Source organism: Chaetura pelagica, unplaced genomic scaffold (assembly GCF_000747805.2).
Source record: "Chaetura pelagica isolate M959 unplaced genomic scaffold, ChaPel_1.0 scaffold199, whole genome shotgun sequence".
NCBI lineage: Eukaryota > Metazoa > Chordata > Aves > Apodiformes > Apodidae > Chaetura > Chaetura pelagica.
In genome coordinates, this window is record NW_009970714.1 from 2,492,228 (window position 1) to 2,514,265 (window position 22,038).

The following is a 22,038-nucleotide window of genomic DNA, read 5'->3' on the forward strand; positions in this document are numbered from 1 at the left end:
GTGACGTCTCGTTTCGGACACACGCTTGCCGGGGAGCCGTGAGCGGGAGAGGCAGGTGAGGTGGTTCTTCCCTGCGGGGCTGCGGAGCTCCGGGACCGCAGGGCCTCGCTGAGCTGCATCTGCGTCGTCTTGAACTTTTCCAGGTGTTGCCTCCAGCCTGCAGCGAGGTTGGAGCTGACTGTCTTCTACTACCGGTGTTTCGTGGTCGTTAGGTCATCCCTTCCTCGCCTTGTGTCAAAGCACTGTGAGATTTATGCTGCATTTTGTAACTCAAAGCTTTGAGGGTTTATCTGAATTGCAGGCTGTGCTCTGGCAGCCTCAGGCATTTTAGGAGCAGGTCTTTCCTACCTGTGTGTGGCTAGAGAAGACCCATTCGTCATCTGATGGACTGGTTCTGCTGTACCTCAGGAGTAGGAGGTGTCAGGGGGAGCTGTGATGAAGGTGATGCTGAATATGTGCTGTGCTCTTGCTAATGTCTTTCCTGTGGTCCAGCCATTATCACAAAGTCAGAGTAGTTTGGATTGGAAGGGACCTTTTAAGGGTCACCTAGTCCAACTCCCCTACAGTGAGCAGGGACATTTTCAACTACATCAGGTTGCTCAGAGCCCCATCCAACCTGACTTGGAGTGTTTCCAGGGATGGGGCATCTACCACCTCTCTGGGCAACCTGTGCCAGTGTTTCATGACCCTCATGGTAAAAAAATGTCTTTCTTATATCTATTATAAATCTGTTGTCTTCTAGTTTACCCTTTGTCATGTTGCAACAGGCCCCCTAAAAAGTCTGTCCCCATCTTTCTCACAAGCCCCCTTTAAATATTGAAAAGCTGCAAATAGACTCCCTGGAGCCTTCTCCAGGCTGAACAACCCTGACTCTCTCAGCCTGTCCTCTTAGGAGAAGTGTTCCAGCCCTCTGATGATTTTTGTGGCCCTTCTCTGGACTTGCTCCAACAGGTCCATGCCTCTCCTGTGCTTTCCTTTTATAGACAGCTCTGAGGAGAGGACAAGCCAGTCCATGAGTTCATCCAATAACTTTACTTTTCACGCTGTGCCTCAGTGTTGTTGGTTGCATTGATTTATTGCAGTAATAGACCTTTCCTCTGCAGGGAATTTTCTGCACTATTTTCATTTATTTAATACTTGTAAAGTTACCTTTACAACTTCCAAAAACGAGCCATCTTAAACCCAAAACCAAACCAATCAACCAAAAAACCCCCAAGCTCCTAGATAACCAGAGGAAGGAGTTTTTAACGATGTGGTGTCGCACTCCTTTCTCCTGAAGAGGTGTTTCATATTTTGAAATAAATCTTTTTTCAACTGTCACAAAAGTTTTATAAGTCTCCTGTCCTATATCTGTTTATACATTATTTTACCAGAAATAAGCTCTGTCCCCTCATTGGGAAATACTGGAGTTGGCAGCTGGAAACTTTGAGAGTAGAATAGAGACTTGGTTCCATCTTGCATATAATTCTGCCTGTGCATTAGATACTTCTTGGTAATTTCTCAAGTTCTGTTTATTTGCTGCAGGTATTTTAAATATTTGTTCTCAGCAGAACTGTTAGTATTACTTGAATATTATTTGACAGTTTTCAAGTTTTTCAAGGAGAGACATGAGAGCTCTAGATGGATCCTTCAAAAAGACTACTGTATAAACTATAACATCCAGAAAATGCATTAAATGCAATGTCTGTCTCTTGCAGGAGGCTTCCTCTGTTTTCAGTTTGTGGAGGGCTTTCAGTGTTGCACTAGCAGTAGATACTACCCACCAACAGTCAAACTAAATAAGGACAGAAAACGGTTAATTGTGTCCTTTCAGGGAAATAAAGATTCGAGTAGAATTTATAAAATCTATTTAGTGCTTGCATGGAAAGTACTGGTGGAATTTGTATGTGTGGGTGTGTGTATCAGTTTATTTCAGGAAGGGTTCAAGTAGTCCCCAGGTGATGTGACTGCATTTCTATGCCTCCAAATAGTCTTCAAATGAGAAAACATGGTGCCTCTGCTGATGGGACTTCTCTTGAGGTCACTGCAGGGCACTGAAATTTGGAAGACTTTTCAGCAGTGAGTTTATTGATTTTGATAAAAGTTACCTTGCAGAATTCAAGAATAAATAAGTGAACCAAAGCAGCCAGAAGTAGCTTGACTCACTGATACGTGGTCTCTGGAATTTTCCTGTGTGTGGGCTGAAAACCTTATTGTTAGAATGAATCTACTTAGGGTTACAAGCTTCAAACAGTTCATTCAAATTATTCATGAAAGGGCCTTCAGATGAAAAACTTTGAAAAGCATAGCGGAAAGGAAAAGGTATATGCAGACATGCACTGTGGAACATTATGTGTATAAAACACACCTTTCTACTTACCTCTCTGGTATTGAATGAAGTGCTTTGTCCAGGCACTAATCCCTCTTCTTTTTGTGCAAGGGGATTTCAGAAGTTTGTGAAAACGTTTTGCAGGTAAGGAGTCTGGTTTTGATTTACTGGTGTTTGTGGACGTAGACCTCAGTCCTATGAAATGCTGGAAATTCTCAAAAATGCCCCCACAAAACCAACAACAGGTGTCTAGAAAATAGGTGCAGACCTTCAGTGACAAACAAATCATTATAGCAGGACAGGATAATGTTCCTTTTCTCTACTGGATAGATGACTTGAATTTTCTTTAAATGTAAAGAGTGAACAATTTATGACAAATTTTGCAGAAAGCGGTATTAATTTACTATAATATTTTCCATTAGTGCTTGCAAATGACTTGTCCTACTTCAATTTTGATGCACTGCATCTTCGTTTTAGTTACGTGAGGTTTTCCTCGTGATCAGTTTACACATTGCTCTCGGTCTTTCTGTGGAGAAGAGCAGGTTATTTTTAGTTCCTTAGGACTACCAGGCCTTTCTGGTGTTGCTGTTTCAAGTAGCTTTAAACTTCGTAACTAGTTAATAAAACTGGCATTTAGCTGTGGGACATCAGAATGCTAGTAGGTGGGTGTGTAAAACAAAATGTCTTAAAATACCACTCTCCTCTTCAGTATGTGTATTTGCAGACACTGAAGAATAGAAGAATATTTCTGAAGAATATTTCTATTTTGGGTGTATTTTAGTAAAGAAAAAATAGCAGTTTTACTGATGAGCTTAGAGGTAAGTACTTAATTTCAGGGAGAAGTGAGCTGGACTTGAAACTTAGGATGTTTTTTGTTATTGCTGGGTTATTAAAGATAGCTGGAACCTCAGTGTGTTACGTTTTCCCCATCTTCCTTTATTTCTAATGCTAAATTAATTGCTTTAGCCAATTATTACCTCTGCTTTTAACATGTGTGACTAGTGAGCAGGCATTATTGTAATTGCTGTTCTGGGTTTAAGGAGCCTGGGTTAATTAACTGTTGTTCATAATCACAGGCTTCAACCCTGTGAAGTGCTAGACTCTTAAAGGTACATTCGAGCCATTGTTTTATTTTTTTGTTCTTACAGTAGCCTCTGGTGCTCTTGGGTAAATTGAGCAGACATAATAGAATTTTTTTTTTTTTTTTCTGTTTGATATTTACTCCTTCGTGCCTTCTTTTTTCCATTCCCATTCCTTCATCACATTTTCCTTCATTTAAAAAATGCCTTTCCATCTCTTTATGAAGATCTTGTGTTGGGAGTTTCTTGGGCATATTTGTGATAATGATAATACAGCCTGTTTATGGCAGCATAACATCACAGGTGTTCTGGCAGTAATTACAGTTATTTTGAATCTTAGCTGTCAGAAACAGCATTCTTACAGAGAGATTTTTTGTTTGTTTAAAGGACTTTCTTAGAGCATTTTGCTGTTTTAGTCACTTTGTATCTAGCTTTTTCAAGGTTTGGGATTTTTTATGTGTGTGGATGTAACGCATTGTTTTAAAGATCTGGACCAAAAGAGGGTAGAAATTGAGGGAATACTAACATATTCACAGCTGGGCTTTGGTCTTTTGGATACTTGTCCAGAGAAAAATGGGATGTCTTATATTTTAAAGTGGGTAAAGCAACTACCAGGTTTGTGATTTTATATGCCTAAATTATGTTGTTCTCAGGCTTCAGTAAGAATTTTCCAAAATGTGACTCTGCTCTTTACAGTGGTTGAAGTTGCAGCACCTGCTTTCAAGTTTGGTCCCATCTGAGTGTCTTTGCAGTTATTTTTCTACATATGTTTTTTGGTCTTTCCATGGTAGGTCCTCAGAAGAGAAGGAGGTTAGGATCGCCATTCCTCATGCAGCATCTAGAGAAACTGATTTGTGTACTGACTGATTATTCAGGGATCACCTGAGCATGTAGGAGGCAACACTATTTTTAGAAACTGCTTGTTTCAACAATACATAATTTCCAGTGATTAAAAAAAAATAAATAAAAATGAATAGTCCGTGCAAATCCCCGTACCTGAAATAGCTTTAGTCTATTGGATCTCTTTTCTGCTAATGTATAATGCAGTCTCCAGTATCCTATATTTTGGAGAGTTTCCAGTAGGTTTGTCTCTCACTGGCAGTAAGTCTGCTACTTTTAATGAATTTAAGTTGAAATACTGGTTATCTACACATTCCCTACAGCTGTCTTTGTAATTTACAGTTCACAAGATATTGCTTTACCATTAGTCTGCTAAGCTGTAACCCAGGAGAGAGAAAACCATGGTTTAGATTCTTAAATATTCATTGGAAAAGAGACTGGAGACCAGGTAACCTCTCTAACTGTTTAAGTCCAGAGCCTTTCAGGTCAATGAATATTTAAATATCTTATATTAAAAGGGAACAATCTCTGGAGGAGGTTCTGGAAATGGGTCACCCAAACACTTTAATGTACTCCTGGGTGTGGCTCTGGAAGGTGGAATGTGTTTGGTTCCTGCTAGGCTGAAGAAAAATCTGGGACCAACTGTGCCATGTCTTGAGTGAACAGTGAACTGTTGGATAAGCAGGGCAGCACAGTCATGTTCTCTTTCCTTCTCTTCTTCAGTGGTTTTAGGAATAGTTTGAGTTTCCCTTACATTTGGTTTTGTCAAAACACCTGAAATACGGTCTCTTGTTCAAGTCTATCTCTTGTTTGATGCTCAATAGGTTTATTTTTTTTAATAGCATTTTTGTTTTCACTTATTTGCCTCAACATTGAGCTGAAAACTTAGCTGTACTCATTGTTCTAATATTAATCCTGCATGGATTAATGGCATGCAGAGGAACCTTCTGATGTTGTCCTCTGTGAGGTATGTTCTTTGAAGAGAGCTATTTTTTACTACTTCTGAGAAATAAGCTTATCCTGTAGTTTTAACTGAGGTTAATTCAGCTAATAAAAACATAAATCAGTAAAATATTGAGCTATATAGGCTTTTGATAACTTTACAAGTTATTCCAGTAGAGGGGTCTGATCCCTACTTGAGAAGGAAGGTAAAGCTATTGCAAGCTGATAGCCCAAGTTGACTTTTAGAGGATGTTTTCTTTTTAATATTGCGAGTAGGTGTGAGTTTAGCATGTCTGTAAAGGGCAAAAAGATGGCAAACTGAACTCAATCTTGACCAGAGTTTGGTGTAAGGAGTGAGTTCTGGTTATACTACTGCAACCTTTTAATTTTATATATGCACACACATAAATAAAAATTGTATGAATGTATATATAAAAATGTATGTATATACATAATTACATGCTTAGGTATATCCATGTATTCATAAATATTGACTTTGTTTTTTTGTCAGTGGGGCTTGAAGGGCTGTTTCATGAGGTTTCTGCCTGATTGCCATTTTTAAGTCTTAGACCTAGATGTCTTGAATCCAAAAATAGTTTCCTTGGTCCTCACTGTTCATTTGAGCAAAACATGTTTCGGAGAGAGGAGTGAAGTACCCTGTCACGTGTCTTAAATCCCAGTTTATCTCCTGTTGTTTCTTGTTATAACAGTATTCCCTTGTTGCACCTCCTTCTAAAATGTGAAAAAGCTATGCAATAATAATAATAATTAAAAAAAGGAATTCTTACTAGTGATGGCCTCCTTTACAAATCAGTCTAATTTAATGTCCTGACTGTGGTTTTTGAAAGCCACAGAAAGTATGCATAAACATTTTGGATTAGATTGAAAGCATATGCCCATATAATGATAATTAAAAATACAGCAAACCCTTGTCCTCAAAACATAGTGCTTCTCTTCTTAGCCTTGGGGAAAATGGCTTTTTTAACTATTATTTGAAGTCTGTTGAAGCTATAGCTTTGAAGAGATGTTGAAAAAATATTTGAATTCCAAGGTCATTGCTAATTCAGTTTTGATTTAATTCCTTTATCTAAGCAAACTGACTCTTAATGAGTGTTTTTTATACCAAATATTCTGTAAAGGGAAATTTGCTGTTTAAGCTATTAATGAAGAAGCAACCCTCTGCTGTAGTGATAGAGACTAGGATGTAGACAAAGACCCTAAATTCACTTTAGGACTTAGATTGTGATTGGACTTATTTAAGAATGTCATGGGTTTAGATTTTCATTGTAGAAATGGATGTGAATAATGCTAATTTCCCTCAAATCATGCTATAATTGTATTTCTGTTCCCATCTAATGACAATATTAGAGAGAGACTGTTTTCTGGAATAATTCAATTAATTTTGTTGCTTTTTAAAAACTGCTCCTTACTTTTTTTATCCCCCCCTCCCCAGGAGTTAGAGCTCTTACTTGTAGTTGCGAAAGAGCTGAATGAGCCTGCAACCAGCAACACCATGCAGAGATTTTGGCTTTTGTGTGAAAATTCCTTTTCTTCCCCATATTACTGGTTTCTTTTTTTCTCTTGATAATTTACTTGTAAAAATAGATAATGTATGTGTATTGAAAGGGCTGGACAATACTTCATACCATTTGCTGCCTGCTTCTAAAGCATTTCATCAATGCATACTTACTTTAGTGTGTGATATGTGTATATGACCACACACAGATACCTGACAAAGTGAGTGGTTTGTGAATGGAATTGTATCCAGATTGAAACTGGAGTTTTCAGTGGTGGTTTGTACTTAAACCACACTTTTTTTCCCTTGTGTTTCACAAATACGAAAATCTAATGACATCTTTGGTCATGGTAGCTTTCTGAAAGGTCAGGTCTGCGCAGCCCTTTTTTTACCAAAGGGTGGAATGTGGCTGGCTCATCTGTTGTCATAGCTGGTCAACAACATGGAGCAGATATGAGCTGAGTTTTTAGATTTCATCGTTTGGAAAAAAACAAGAAAACTTGGAAGCTGAAGGTGTCTGAGAAAGAAATAACAGCTAAAATATTTACCACTCCTGAGTTTTCTCAGCAGGATGACAACTGAAAGCATAGCCCATGCTATGTGGCAAACAATCATGTGGCATGAGGTTGTTTGACCTTCGTTTTTAAGAATTGTAGTGAATTTAAAGTGTGCTTTTTTTGTTGTTGTTGGTTTTATTTACATCTAAGTGCATCTAATGAGCTTGTGATCATTCTTTCTAGGTATACGAAACTTGGCTATGCAGGAAATACAGAACCTCAGTTCATTATCCCATCATGTGAGTAATTTTTGTCCCTCCAAATCTAATACACACCACTATCACTGAGTGTTTTCATGAATACATGACATGCTTTCCCACTCCCAGCTTGGCCTTTGTAGACTCTTGTCCATCTGGGAAGTGATATTCTTTGCATTAGCATCTTTGGCTAGAGTGTAGCTAAACAGAACTCCTTGTTTGCAGATAGCAAGGACTGTTGCTCATTAAATCAGCTCTTGGTTGCTATGACAAAGATTAAGAGAACTTCAGTCTGATTTCCTTTTTATCTCCATTATTTTTATGCCAGGACTCTTGAGTAGACAGAATGCAATTTACCTCCTGTCTACCTGACACCATGGTTACTGCCTGGATAATCTGGGGAAGGCTTCCAATCAAATTAAGTACTGAAGTGCAGGTGGTGTCTGCCTTATTTACATTGTCTGGGACTGTAGACAGTTTCATATTCAAAAAAGTTGTTCCTATTAGAAAATGTTCTTTTTGGGTGTGTATTTACCAACTAAAATTGTTTTGCCTGTTTAACATGCTTTTGTTGAGCAGATTTACCCTTAATTTTTTTTTTTTTTTTGTAGTATGTTAAACTAGGTTAAAATGTTATACCTTTCTGGTTTTAATTATTGTCTTAATAGTTTCTCTCAAATGCTGCATAAGTTTATAAATAACATACATGCTTATGTCTATAAAGACATCTAGTATCTCAAGGTTATCTCCATTTATATTAAATGCTGCCATTTACTTTTTGTGAACTTTGTCAATTAACTACTTACTAATGCATCTAGACTGCCTTGTAAGTTCAGTAGAAGGTATAAACATAAGGAAATAATAAAGGTAATTGGGGGCCAAAGAGGTGGAGGAGGACATGGTGTTTACCAGATGTACCTGCATTACTGGTTATGACCTAACTATTTGGAATATTGTAAAAAATTCAGACTTTAACCACTGGTAAAGATTTAAATGTCTTATGTTAAATGAGTGCGATAGCAAGATTTTCCTGTGAATTTGTTATAAATCCTGTTTTATAAAACTATAAACTTGGGGCTTAGACATGTTTCCAAAAAGAATTGTTTGCTTGTCAGTAATTTTTGGTGCTGATGGTATTTGCAAAGCTGTCTGCTCTGCATTTTCTGCTCTGTGTTATTTAGAAGCTGATTATGGCCTATTAAAATAAAACTATATGTACATAAGGTTATATTTGAAGAGTATTTAATCACATTTTTATTTATAGCTTGCCCCAGATTTTTTTTTTTGCTGTCTCATCTTCTTGCCTACAGCAGCCATCATCTAATAATTTTAGTGATAGTTGCAGCCTGCTAATGGGAGGTCTAAGTGTCCAGAGTTCTCTGAAGCCCTGCAAATTGATTTTTCCCCTTCCTACTTCTTACCTACTGGGATAATGATTCCAGTACTTATTTCTGAAATACACAGTTTATTTTCTTCCCCTCATATGCTCTTTCTCTTAATTCTAGAGTTGAAACTCAGAAAACCAAGTTGCTTTCTTGCTTAAAGAGTATCTCCAGTGGAATGCTGCCCTTGTGCAGGTTTACTGACAGAATATATTGTTAAGATTTTTCTCTTGAGTCTTTATTTACATTAATGAGGGACCAGAATCCTGTGTAAACAGTGAGAATGAATTCTGCTATATAGACTTGTCATAGTAGATCACTTAGTAGATCACATAGTAGATTACTTGCATATTTTCTGTTTTCTGGAAACCATACTGTCATATCCCAATTTTTGTTTCTGGAAAAGTATCCCTAAGTAAATGGTCACTGCTTGGTATTCAGCTGTTTTACTGTTGGTTTTATTTGTTTGGATTTTATGTTAAGGTATTGCAATCCGAGAGTCAGCCAAAGTAGGTGACCAGGCTCAGAGGAGAGTGATGAAAGGTGTTGATGATCTGGACTTTTTCATAGGAGATGAAGCCATAGATAAACCTACATATGCTACAAAGGTAAGCATTGAGAATTTTAAAGAAGTCTTTCCAAAGTTTTACATTTTTGTCATATAATGCTCTAGGGCTTTTTTTGATAGCCATTTAAAACACACCCTTGCTATTTTTGTGGAGTATCTTTGTTGCTTTTTAAAAACAGCATTATTTGGTTCATGGCCTCACCTTTTAAATGTCTGTTCTACTGGTGCTGTCCTATGTGATTGATGTTTAAACCCTTTGGTAAATATTTCTTGATACAGTGCAGCTGTTTAGTTTTCAGAATTATTAGCTATTGAAATAGTTATAAACACTGAATATTTAAATACTTGCTAAGAGTGTATCCTCTTAACATGGTGCATGAACTGGGGAATGTGTAAGATACTTTTGATTCAGGGAATGTCACTGTTGTTTTGTGAAGGGCATTTTTCAATGCAGTTCTTCTGTGAATCAGATTTTCAGTACCCCAGTAAAGGTCTCCTTGTACTCACAAAATGTTACTAGCTTATGAGTTATGTGGGAAAAAATTTGTATTTTATACATTCTGCTGTATTTCTGAAATGTCAGCTGTGTTCTTAACATTGAATAAAACATAAACATCATCCCTGCCAGAATTTTTGTTGAAAAATATATAGCCTATATGGTCTTTATTTATTTTTGTAGCTTGAAAGGCATATTGAAGTAATACATTGTTCTCAACTTCATAAATTATAAAAGTTATAGAAAAAGAGATTTAACACACAATGATGCAATAGAGCAATAGCAGTATTAGGAACAGAGTCTAGATTCTGACTTCTAGTCCTGGAAGTACCTGGGAGCAGGAGATAACTTCAAATAGTGCCTCTAAATTAAAATTAGAACGGAGGATTTGATAAGGTAACTATGAGATGGTGTTTTCGTTCTTTGGATCATAGAATCATAGAATGATTTGGGTTGGAAAGGACCTTAAAGTTCATCTAGTTCCAACCACCCTGCATGGGCAGGGATGCCTCCCACTAGACCAGTTTGCTCCAAGCCCCATCTGACCTGGTCTTGAACACTTCCAGGGAGGGGGCAGCCACAGCCTCCCTGGGCAACCTGTTTCAGTGTCTCGACACTCTCACAGTAAAGAATTTCTTCCTAATGTCTAACCTAAATCTACCCCCTTCCAGCTTAAAATCATTACTCCTCATCCTATCACTACTCACCCTGGTAAAAAGCCCCTCCCCAGCTTTTCTGGAGCCCTTTCAGGCACTGGAAAGTGCTCTAAGGTCTCCCTGAAGCCTTCTCTTCTCCAGGTTGAGCAGCCCCAACTCTGAGCCTGTCTTCATAGCAGAGCTGCTCCAGCCCTCTTATCATCTTTGTGGCCCTTCTCTGGGCTCGCATCAAGAGGTCTTGTGTCCTTGTGTTGAGGGCTCCAGAACTGGACACAGCACTCCAGGTGTGATCTCATGAGAGCAGAGTAAAGAGGGAGAATCCCCTCCCTGGCCCTGCTGGCCACACTTCTTTTGATGCAGCCCAGGACACAGGTGGCTTTCTGGGCTGTGAGTGCACATTGTCAGCTCATGTTGAGATTTTTGTCTACTGCCATCCCATGGGCCTTCTCCTGAAGGCTGTTCTCTATTCATTCTCTGCCTAGCCTGTATTTGTGCTTGGGATTGCCCCTGCCCAGGTGCAGGACCATGCACTTGGCCTTGTTGATTTTCATGAGCTTGTTACTGACCCACACATATCTTCTTGCAGAAGTTGTGAGAATCTGGGGACTTAGGCTGTTCCTATTTCTGGGTTTGCTTATCCTGGTGTGGTCTAGAGTGTTGACAAGTTTTCTTGTTTTAGTGGCCTATAAGACATGGAATTGTTGAAGACTGGGACCTCATGGAGAGATTCATGGAGCAGGTCATTTTTAAATACCTACGAGCTGAACCTGAGGATCACTATTTTTTAATGGTGAGTTAATGAGATTGGGTAAGAAAGTATTTTTGTAAGAGGAAAACGAAATAATGTTCTAAGCACAAGTAGTTGTTGGAGGATTTTTCTCTGTGTATGTTTTTTATTTTTTCAACAAGTGGGAGGAAAGAGAGGAAAGTGTTGGGGGAAAGAGAGGAAGGAGGAAAGTAATCTGTAAAATTGCATATTAACTAAATACTAAATACTGTTTATTTTGTGATACAGGCTACTGCAGTTTGGATTTTTGGTTTTGAAAAGCTTCAATCACTTTGAACTCAATTCTGTTTGACATTTCCATTTTGAGCACACTGAGAATTGTACAAGTTTGATTATCATACCAAGCTGATGAAGGCATGAACCATTAGGACTCTCTCTAGGTCCTTTTGAAAAAGCTTTTATTTTTTTTTCAGACAGAGCCTCCACTGAACACACCAGAAAACAGAGAGTATCTTGCAGAGATCATGTTTGAATCATTCAACATACCAGGACTTTACATTGCTGTTCAGGTGAGCAAAGTGACCATACACCTCTAATGTACGGTACAGCTGCACCATGTCAGTATGTATAGTCTTCTGTATGCACACCTTTAATTGTTGGAAACAGTGTTTTCTGATGTTGTGAACTAGCACACAGCCTGCTCCTAATTGTGAGCTCTTTCTCCTGTAGGCAGTGTTGGCCTTAGCTGCCTCTTGGACATCACGGCAGGTTGGAGAACGTACTTTGACTGGAATTGTCATTGATAGTGGTGATGGAGTGACCCACGTCATTCCTGTGGTATGTAGCAGGATGCAGTTTGAAGTCATCAGTGGTTTGGACTAGTACAGGGCTTGCTTACTTTAGATTTAAATAAGAAGTGTGAAATGAAACTTTTTTTTTACTTTTTAGTGTTGCTTGGTTGTTTGGGTTTTTTTCTTCCCTTATTGTTTCGAAAAGTGTGTATTTTATTATGCAAGTTTATTTATGCAATAATTTAGCTCACAGCCTTTAGGAAGGTCACAGTAAGGAATCATATCATAGAATCATAGAATGGTTAAGGTTAGAAAAGACCTTAAAGATCATCAGGTTCCAAATCCCCCTGCTATGAGCAGGGACACTTCCCACTAGACTGGGCTGCAAAAGCTTCATTCAACTTGGCCTTGAACACCTCCAGGGAGGGGGCTTCCACAACCTCCCTGGGCAATCCATTCCATTCCTTACATCAGGAATTTCTTCCTGATGTCTAACCTAAATCTCCTCTCCTTTATTTTAAAACCATTATCCCTTTTCCTATCACTACACCCTCTGGTGAAAAGCCCCTCCAGTTCTGTTTAATACTAATGCTTATCATGGCTTTGGATCTCCTTCCTGTCACCAACATCTCACAAGAAATGTCCTAACTTTTTTGATGTCCTGTATTTTGATTGTTTAATATAGCTGATAATGTCCTGCTTATATGATTTTACTGTATTTTAGAAATAGTTAATTCTACTTGAGTGAATGCAACTACAGGCTTGTAAAAAAGCATGTTTATATACATGGTTGATCTCATGCTGCTTAAGTATGTTAGGATGTTAAAAATATAGAATTATCTGTGCATATGGACATGTCTTGATGTAATTTTCTGTGTTTCTGAAGTAATATAGTATGCTTGATGGATCAGTTATTTTAGAAATGGAAATTTTATTTCCTTTACTTCATCTTGCATTTTGTTATTAGCCTGGTCTTCTCACTACTTTCTTCTTATGGGAAAAAAACTACATTTACAACATGAAACTCAGAAAAAAGTAAAAACAAGCAAGGAAAGAATAAATGTTGGCTCAGTAATGGCAGTGTCTTCAGGAAATACATCCTGGCCATTAAACAAACAGATCTGCATCATTACAGAAAGCCCCTAATTACTGTATAAGCTGTGTTCCTTGTACTGCTGTCAGCAGGAGGTAGGCAGAGCAATATTGCACTCTTAATAGTATAGCCTGGTCCACAAGCTTAATTAAAAATGGGATTTTTAGTTTGGTTATAGTTCTGCTTTTTTAAAAATAATTCTTTCCCAGATTTGTATCCCAAAGATCAGTGTATTTAAAATGAAGAGTCGTTTGCAATTATGCTTAAAGAATACAGAAAGTCATGTTGGACTCTGGTATTTAATTTTATTTGAAGAAGCTGCAGGTAGTACTTCTGGAGCCTAGCCTGTCACCTAGAGTCATGGTTATGGCTGTCCTTTTCCTTCTGTGTTACAGCCAGGGAATTTGTGGATGCTTCATCCCTGAAAGTGTTCAAGGCCGAGTTGGGTGGGGCTCTGGGAACCTGGACTGGTGGGAGGTGTCCCTGCCCATGCAGGGGAGTTGTATCTAGATGATCTTCCAACCTAAACCATTCCATGACTTATTGTGCCTATCATTAGATACTACTTAATTTGATTTTTTCCTGTTTGAAAATTTTAATAAATGTTACACTTTTTCCTATAAATTTTTCACCTTGAAACAGGACATGAGTGGTCTATTTATGTTAATTTTGATTTTCAGATCGTGCCTAAAAGGAACCATCTCATCATACTGTCTTCAAATGTGTACAAGATATTTGTGTATCTGTTAGCTAACCAATATCTGCTTATAGCTGGTAATCAAGGTATTTAAAATAAAAATAATATCCACTTTGCAGTGCGTTGCATATTTTAATAGTAATTTTACACTTTAAAGTTTTTACTTTTAATTAAAAATCAAAATAAGTATTATAAAAATGAATGTTAATTTTGCTGTTAATTATTGATACACAGTAGGTGTACCCTAAATGTTGTTTTTCCTCTCCTCCTACATAGGCAGAAGGCTATGTGATTGGAAGTTGCATCAAACATATTCCTATTGCAGGTAGAGATATTACTTACTTTATTCAACAGCTCCTAAGGGAAAGGGAGGTGGGAATTCCTCCTGAACAATCTCTGGAGACAGCAAAAGCCATAAAGGTACGCCCTGATTTATCTCTTAATAAATACATAAATCAAACTCTTTGAGCTAATTTTTTGGCTTTAACAAGTTCCCAGTGGCTCTCTTAAAATGCAAATGTAGGCAATGTATTGTAATTATGCAAGCTTCTGGTGGTTTATCCAATCAAGTGCGGGGGAAGGAGAAGAGGAGAAAATCTTCATGCTAGACTCTTTGGAGTGAATATATTGAGCAGATTAAATCATCATGTTACCTCTAGATTTGTTTAAAATTTGCTTTTCAATTTAATAAAAAATAAGTGTATGCAATGTCAGTAGGGTGATGGTGTGGGCCCGATCTTGCAATTAAAGCTTGCCATTGAACTTCTTTACTGTCACAGACCTAATGGTTGTGATGTTTTCATTTGGAGAGCAACTAGTCTGGATGAGCTAGTGTGCAGTTTTACTGTGAAACAGGCCACGTGTAGTGTCCTGTAGGGTTGAGTCTTCAATGGTCATCTGGGTGGGAACATCTGTTGTGCTGCCCCATCTGTAAGAATGCTCACAATTTTGTTTTCTGATTGTATTACACACTTAATTCAATGGTAGAATACTTATTTCTGCAGTTTTTTAATGCATGGCATTTCTTAACAGGAGAAATACTGTTACATTTGCCCTGACATAGTGAAAGAATTCGCCAAGTATGATGGAGATCCTCGGAAATGGATCAAACAGTATACTGGCATCAATGCAATCAACAAATCCAAGTTTGTTATAGATGTTGGTTATGAAAGGTTCCTGGGACCTGAAATTTTCTTTCATCCGGAGGTAACAATAAGGACTAGCAATATTAAATAATGGAAACTTGACTGCGAGTGAAGAGAGGCGGGGAGGGAGGTACTGTCATTTGTGGTGCCAGCACGCCATCATGTGGAAATTAGGTATCAGCGACTCCTGACTGCAAGCAATGTAGTCTCAGATAACTTAAGCACAAGAAGACATGAGCACAGCAGATTATTGTTTTTCTCATGTCCCCTGTAACATGTAGAACATCTAACTCTCTTAATTTAAAGGCAGTCTAAAAGTGATATTAAATTGCTTGAACATGCAGATTTTACATCAAGCTTTCCTTTTTTCAGCATTGGTTTAAACCAGCATGCCTTTATACTGAGCACTTGCTTGTTACCAATCCCTTTGGGCACTACTCTGCATGATAGTATTTCACTGAAACTACTTTAAATCTTGGACATTGACCTTTGATACCAAGTCAATTGACAAAGCATAGTTATTAAGTTTATCCTTGAAGGAAGTCTATTGAAACATCTGTTGATGTGGTCATAAGTAACGTGTACAATTCTGGGAAACATGAACACCTAGTCTCTCTGGGTTTTGGTAGTTCAGTTTGAGTGAGCTTCAGGATATTGTGATATTGTAGGAGAGAAGAGTCAAATTTTAATGTTACCATATAGCAAAGAAGGTCCTCTCCATTCCTGTGCACTCTCTTAAGTTTATTGTAGGCAACCACAACCTGTAATACTGTTAAAAATTGAATCAAGATCCATGTTAACAGTAGTGAGCTTTCCCTTTGTCTAACCTCTTCCTGTTGGAAAGATATGTAAGAAAAACAAACAACCAACCCTTTATTCTCTCAGCTTTTGACTAAATTCCAGCCTTAATCTCATTGTGGTCAGTTTGTAGCCATCTGATCTTGTGCCAGCATTAGACTGCTGGGCTAAATAGTTTGCCCTCCCTGCTGTTTGCCCATGTGGTCTTAAAGAGGCATTGAATCCCATGTCAGATATAATTTTAATAGCTCCTCTTTCTGTAGTCCCTTTAAAGACTGTTGAAAACAGGATAAAGGACTCATTTCCATTTTCTTAATTTCTTGATAGTTTCTTGGATCTGTATTGAAAAAACCTAACAAACTAAACTGACTTTGTAGACAAGAAAAACACACTAGGTGATCTGTACTGCACCCAAAGAGGTTCTCGTTGGACTTTATTAACTCCTCACATCAAAGAGTGTCAAGTTAGCTATGCAAAAGCTGCCTATGGTAAAGCTGTTTTGTAATCTTTTCCTATTTTCAGTTTAAAAAAATTGTTTTGAAGTCTTTAATACACTTGAAGTTAAGCTTTGGGGGTTGTAGTTATCCAGGTTATTTCTCCACTTTTCAAATTGGGTATTTTACTTGCTGTTCTCCAAGCAGATGGTATTTGCTAGCAGACTGTATTTTCACTTGTCAGCTCTCTTGTACCCATTCTGGGAGCATGTTATACTTTGCTTTGGATGCCATAACTCATTTCTAGTTACTCCTTTTGCCCTGCTGTGTTATCAGTATCTTTACTGATAACCCACTTTATTTTTAAAATATATTTATTAAGAGCTCAACAGGAGATTTCAGGCTGTTGTAGGTTGTTCAGATGAGAGCTCTCCAAAGCAACACTGCTGCTTCCTCTTTTAATTTATGTGGCTTTATGTTTTAGCTTCTTGCATGATTGATTCTTACTGTGGAAACTAGCTTGAATTCTTGGGGATTTTTCACATCATTCTTAATGTGCCTGATCTCCAAGCCAACCTCTTTTGCTAATTTCTCTTTGAGTTCAATGTATACTTTTTTTGGCTTTTGTTACTGTGAAGGACCAGGTATTTCCTTACACGAACTCATCCATTTAGATACTTCATCTTCTTTAGAATGTAAATCCCAAATAGTTTCGACACCTTAGGGAAAAGTTATGTAATGATATCTCTATAATAACATGTAACTTTGTACTGGTAACTCATTTAATTTCTCAAAGTATATTCTCTGAAAGGGCAAAACCTAGACTATGAACTGTTGGGGTTTTTTAAAGCTTATGTGAATCTTAAGTGGAAAATTGCCACTACTCCAAGAATGTTTTCTAGCATTAGCAACTCTAACTCTAGTATTTACAAATGCAGAAATTTACATTAGCACTGTATTGATGTTTACACTGATCAGAACTTCTACTCAAGACTTTGGAATACTTACACCTTTTTGAATAGTAGAGATTTTGTGTGGTTGGAAAAAAATGACTTCTTTTGTGGGGATTTAACATAATTTTAGTACGGTTGAAGATTTTTTTTACAGGGGAACATTCTGATTTGCACAGTGCTATATTTTATTTTACTTAAAAGGAAGTCCAGGACCACACTGCACAGTAACAGCAGGAAAACTTGAACTCATGTCAAATGCATTAGTAGCTCCATAGTGCATAAATTGTAAACAGTGAGTTTATGACCAAGAATCTGAATTTTTCAGCAGAAAAAGGAATTCTCGTTTCTCTGGTACAGAAGTAGATTTGTTATAATGTAGAATAAGTGGTGAGCAGGAATAATACTCCCTTGGATTTCCACCTGCCCACTTCAAAAATGCTGTTACAAAATCTCTCTACCATCTCATTTCTGCCTTTTTGTTTCTCCATTCTTGGGATGAAAAATCTAATGCCTGTTCTGTTTAATTTTAGTTTGCTAATCCTGATTTTATGGAATCCATTTCGGATGTAGTTGATGAAGTTATACAGAACTGTCCCATTGATGTCCGGCGTCCGTTATATAAGGTATGGCCTTCTGTTGTAAGATTAACTTAATTAATTTGAAGATTGCATATCAACATCATCATTGTGAAGCATATAGGTACCTACCACTTTCCCCACTATGGGAAACGTGGACTTTGAATAGAATTAAAGTTCAAGTTAAAATGCTGCTTACAAATGAAGACTACTTTGTAACTTGAACTTTAATTCTATTCAAAATGCTGCTTACAAATGAAGACTACTTTGTATTTGCTGCTTTTTGTTTTTGAAAGAAGGGTTATCTGTAATAGTGGCTTGAGATGTAGGTAAGTATTGTCCCTGAGAAACTGAGGCAGAGGGTATCTGACGTTTGTAACATGAATTCTTGTGCATGATGGTCTTTGGTCTTTGTCCATTTTAAAGCTTATGTCATGTTTTCACCCCTCTCATTCTGCCTCTGCTTTATTAAGTAGTATTGTCAAATACATGTTTCTTTCATGGTTTTGACTTGTATGTGCCCACTGTCTGCGGTTTTAGCCAGGTACTGAACCCAGTATTAAAGTACCTGAAGACTTAAAATCTTTTAGGAGATAATAATTGTCCAGGATGTGTTCCTGAGAGTACTTTCAGCCACTGCTTCTCTAAGAAATGAAAAGGAAGGTACTAAGAGGCATAGTCTATGGCAAGATCTCTCTGTATTGGCAGCACATCCTATGCTTCCTGGGTGTTTTCTGCTTGTGCAGCAGCAGTGCCCTTTTGGAAATAACAGCATAAAGTAATAGCATGGAGAGGTTTGCTTGCTCATGTGAAAGCTGGTAGTTTTCCTCACCTATTAGAATGAGTGTTAAATTCCAACCAAGTCATATCTCAACATAATTAGTAACTATTAATATTTTGCAGTCTGTTCTACTTGTCTAGTAAACATAATCTCTAATATAGAATGTGACCTGTTGCTGCAGAGCCAATCTGTGGAGCAAGTTAATACAGGAAGTTAAACTACTTAACAAGCTTGTATGTGGAGTATATTTTGCATATATTTGCATATATATTTTGTATAGATGTCTTCAGTGGCTTTAAAACGAGGTATGTTGCAGAAGACTTTAGAAAACTCTTATTGTCTGGTTCTGTTTAGGGTCTGTGCTTTTGTCTTGCAAGACCAGTTTGTTGCCATAGAGCAATCGCTTCATTGTTTGGTAGGGTAGGGTTTGCTACTGATATGAGGAAAGTGGTTTTTAAAAACTGAGGTTAAGCTACTCTTTTCCTCATCATAATCAACAGGAAAACCACTTTCCCTTGGCTTGCCGTTGACTGAGGCTTTGTTTTTCCATTTTCTATTTTTCATTACACTTGCTTAATTAAAACAATGTTATACAGTTACCTATTGAATATAATGATAGATGGTCAGTAGTCATTCATGCTAATAGTTGCTGTTTTCTTCAAGCAAGGTCACTGCAAAGGGATGAGCATCTCTGTTCTCACTGTTTAAAACAGTGTATAAGTGCAGAAATCCACTCATGCTTTCTCCTGGTTCCTGTGATTTATCAGTTTCACCTGCACACAGTGCTGTGTGGTGGTCAGCCAAGGCCCTGTGCTTTACAGCTGGATTTCCATCAAATGTATTTGGATTTTTCCCCAGTGTTCATGCAGAAAACACCTACAAGTACCCTTTTGCAGATTATATGGTATCTAGCCTTTGAAGTATTGTTTCATAACCCATATTTTTATGTCCTGTGGTATTTATCTTTTTTTTAGTATTATTGCCAGTATCTCTGTTTCCCTGTTAGATCAACATCTCTCTTGTGAGGCCAGTTATCTTGCCTTCTGTTGATGTTTGGACCAGCAGGACCTTCATAAGACTGACTTTTCAGCCAGATCCTGTAGCAGTTCAATACCATGCACAAACATGATGAACCATTAATTGTATAATGGTTGCCAACAATGCATTCACTTTAATTTGCATGATTACATCATCTTAATGTGATTACTTGGAAGAATTGAGTTATATTCTTCTTCTGTGTGTCTTAACATGGAGTTGAGAGTCCTGGGTTGCTTGAGATGAGCTGATTTCTTCTAAAATGGAAGAAGATAGGTAGACTGCTTAGTTTGGAACCAGAGGACTTGTACTGAAATTTGAAAAAGGCTTTTTGTTTGTTTGTTTTTTTAACAAATCCAAATCTTTAGAAAGTCAAAGGAAATTTAAAATGAGTGCTCAGGTGAAATAATAGAGAAGTAATTTTGGGTCTCAGCACATGGCCAAAATAATCCAGCCAGCATCCTTGCTGTGTTGATTTCCGTTGAAAAATGACCCATCCTGCATGCAGCTAGAAATGCAGTTGTGCTTTTATGGGGCTCAGTGAGGCATTGCGTCACCTTCGGAATTCTTTGGGAAGAACGGTGTGTAGTTCATCTAGTTCTATATTTTTTGAGAATTTCTGCCTTTTTTCTTAAAATATTGTTCCACAACTTTTCTTTATACTTGTCTCGTATCTATATAAACATATATTACCACTGCTGTCACAGGTATGCAGATAAACTAGAGGGAGGCGGTGGTAGCATGTTGAGGACTATGGTCTGCAGAAAAACATGGTCCTTCCACCAGCCCTCAGGGTACTATGGGCACACTACTGAACCAGGTGGAACTAGTGCACACCCAGCTTCCATCAGTGGGAAACATCTGTTCTGTGGTGCAGCCACAACAGATGGTAGTGTTGGCTGCTTTCAGAACTAGTTGCTGTTTAAAAATCTCTTTTCAACCTGGAAATGCTCTGAAACTTGTCCTAATATTTCTCAGTTAGAGCATGAGTTTTGACACTTGGTGTCAAAGGAGTAGTTGACTTTAGCGATCGCCTGGTGAATATAGTTACAGTAACTTAAAAAGTGGTCAGAGGGCTTTCGGAAGTTCTGAAAACTGATACTATCATAGAATGGCTAAGGTTAGAAGGGACCTTACAGGTCTTCAGGTTCCAAGCCCCCTGCTGTGAGCAGGGACACCTCCCACTAGACCAGGCTGAACAAGGCCTTATCTAACTTGGCCTTGAACACCCTCAAGGAGGGGACTTCTACAACCTCCCTAGGCAACCCATTGCAGTATCTTACTACCGTCATGGTGAAGAATTTCTTCCTGATGTCTAAGCTAAATCTCCCCTCTTTCAGTTTAAAACCATTACCCCTTGTCCTGTCACTACCCTCTCGGGTGAAAAGTCCCTCCCCAGCTTTCCTGTAGCCTGTTCAGGCACTGGAAGGTGCTCTAAAGTCTCCCTGGAGCCTTCTCTTCTCCAGGCTGAACAGCCCAAACTCTCTCAGCCTGTCTTCATAGCAGAGGTGCTCCAGCCCTCTGATCATCTTCATGGCCCTTCTCTGGACCCTTTCCAACAGTTCCATGTCTTTCCTGTGCTGAGGGCACCAGGACTGTACACAGTATTCCAGGTGGGGTCTCAGCAGAGCAGAGTAAAGGGGCAGAATCCCACACTTCTTTTGATGCAGGCCAAGGTTGCTGTTGGCCCACTGGGCCCAGCTCTTGTTGAGCTTCTCATCTACTACCACCCCCAAGTCCTTTTCTTCGGGACTGCTCTCCAGCCATTCTTCCCCTAATCTGTATTTGTGCCTGGGGTTGTGCCAACCCAGTTGCAGGACCCTGCACTTGGCCTTGTTGAACTTCATAAGGTTTCATTGGTGTACCTATTCAGTCTGTCAAAGTCCCTCTGGATGACATGCCTTTCCTCTAGTGAGGCAACTACCCTACACAGCTTGGTATCATTAGCAAACTTGCTAAGGATACACTCAATGTCCACTGTCCATGTCTCCAACCAAGATGTTAAACAGCACTGGCCCCAGTACTGACCCCTGGGGAACACCAGTCATCACTTGCCTCCACTTGGACGCTGAACCATTGACTACAACTCTCTGTGGCCATCCAGCCAGTGGTCCATCTGTTAAATACATATCTTACTAGCTTGGAGACCAGGATGTCATGTGGGACAGTGTCAGATGCTTTGCACAAATCCAGGTAGATGGTGTTGGTTGCTCTCCTGCTATCCACCATCTCTGTACCCCTGTTGTACAAGGCCACCACATTGTTCAGGCACGGTTTACTCTTAGTGAAGCCAGGTGGTTGTCACCAGTTCACTTGCTTATTTTCTGTGTGCCTTAGCAGTTTCTAGGACAATCTACGCCATGATCTTGCTGAGCACAGAGGTGAGACTGACTGACCTGTAATTCCCCAGGTTTTCCTTTTTCCCCTTTTTAAAAATAGGGACTATTTAATCTTTTTCCAATCAGCAG

General features: G+C 38.5%; 1 protein-coding gene across 1 annotated transcript in view; it reads left to right on the forward strand.

Moving 5' to 3' along the window:
* The window catches only part of ACTR3B (ARP3 actin-related protein 3 homolog B (yeast)), a 54,475-nt gene that overhangs the window by 25,163 nt on the left and 7,274 nt on the right, over positions 1 to 22,038 (forward strand). Inside the window, exons 2-9 of the mRNA XM_010006019.1 lie at positions 7,426 to 7,481; positions 9,305 to 9,429; positions 11,221 to 11,331; positions 11,742 to 11,837; positions 11,998 to 12,105; positions 14,126 to 14,269; positions 14,882 to 15,055; positions 17,710 to 17,802. Of these exons, the coding sequence (XP_010004321.1) occupies positions 7,426 to 7,481; positions 9,305 to 9,429; positions 11,221 to 11,331; positions 11,742 to 11,837; positions 11,998 to 12,105; positions 14,126 to 14,269; positions 14,882 to 15,055; positions 17,710 to 17,802 (907 nt within the window). The remainder of the gene's footprint in view (positions 1 to 7,425; positions 7,482 to 9,304; positions 9,430 to 11,220; positions 11,332 to 11,741; positions 11,838 to 11,997; positions 12,106 to 14,125; positions 14,270 to 14,881; positions 15,056 to 17,709; positions 17,803 to 22,038) is intronic.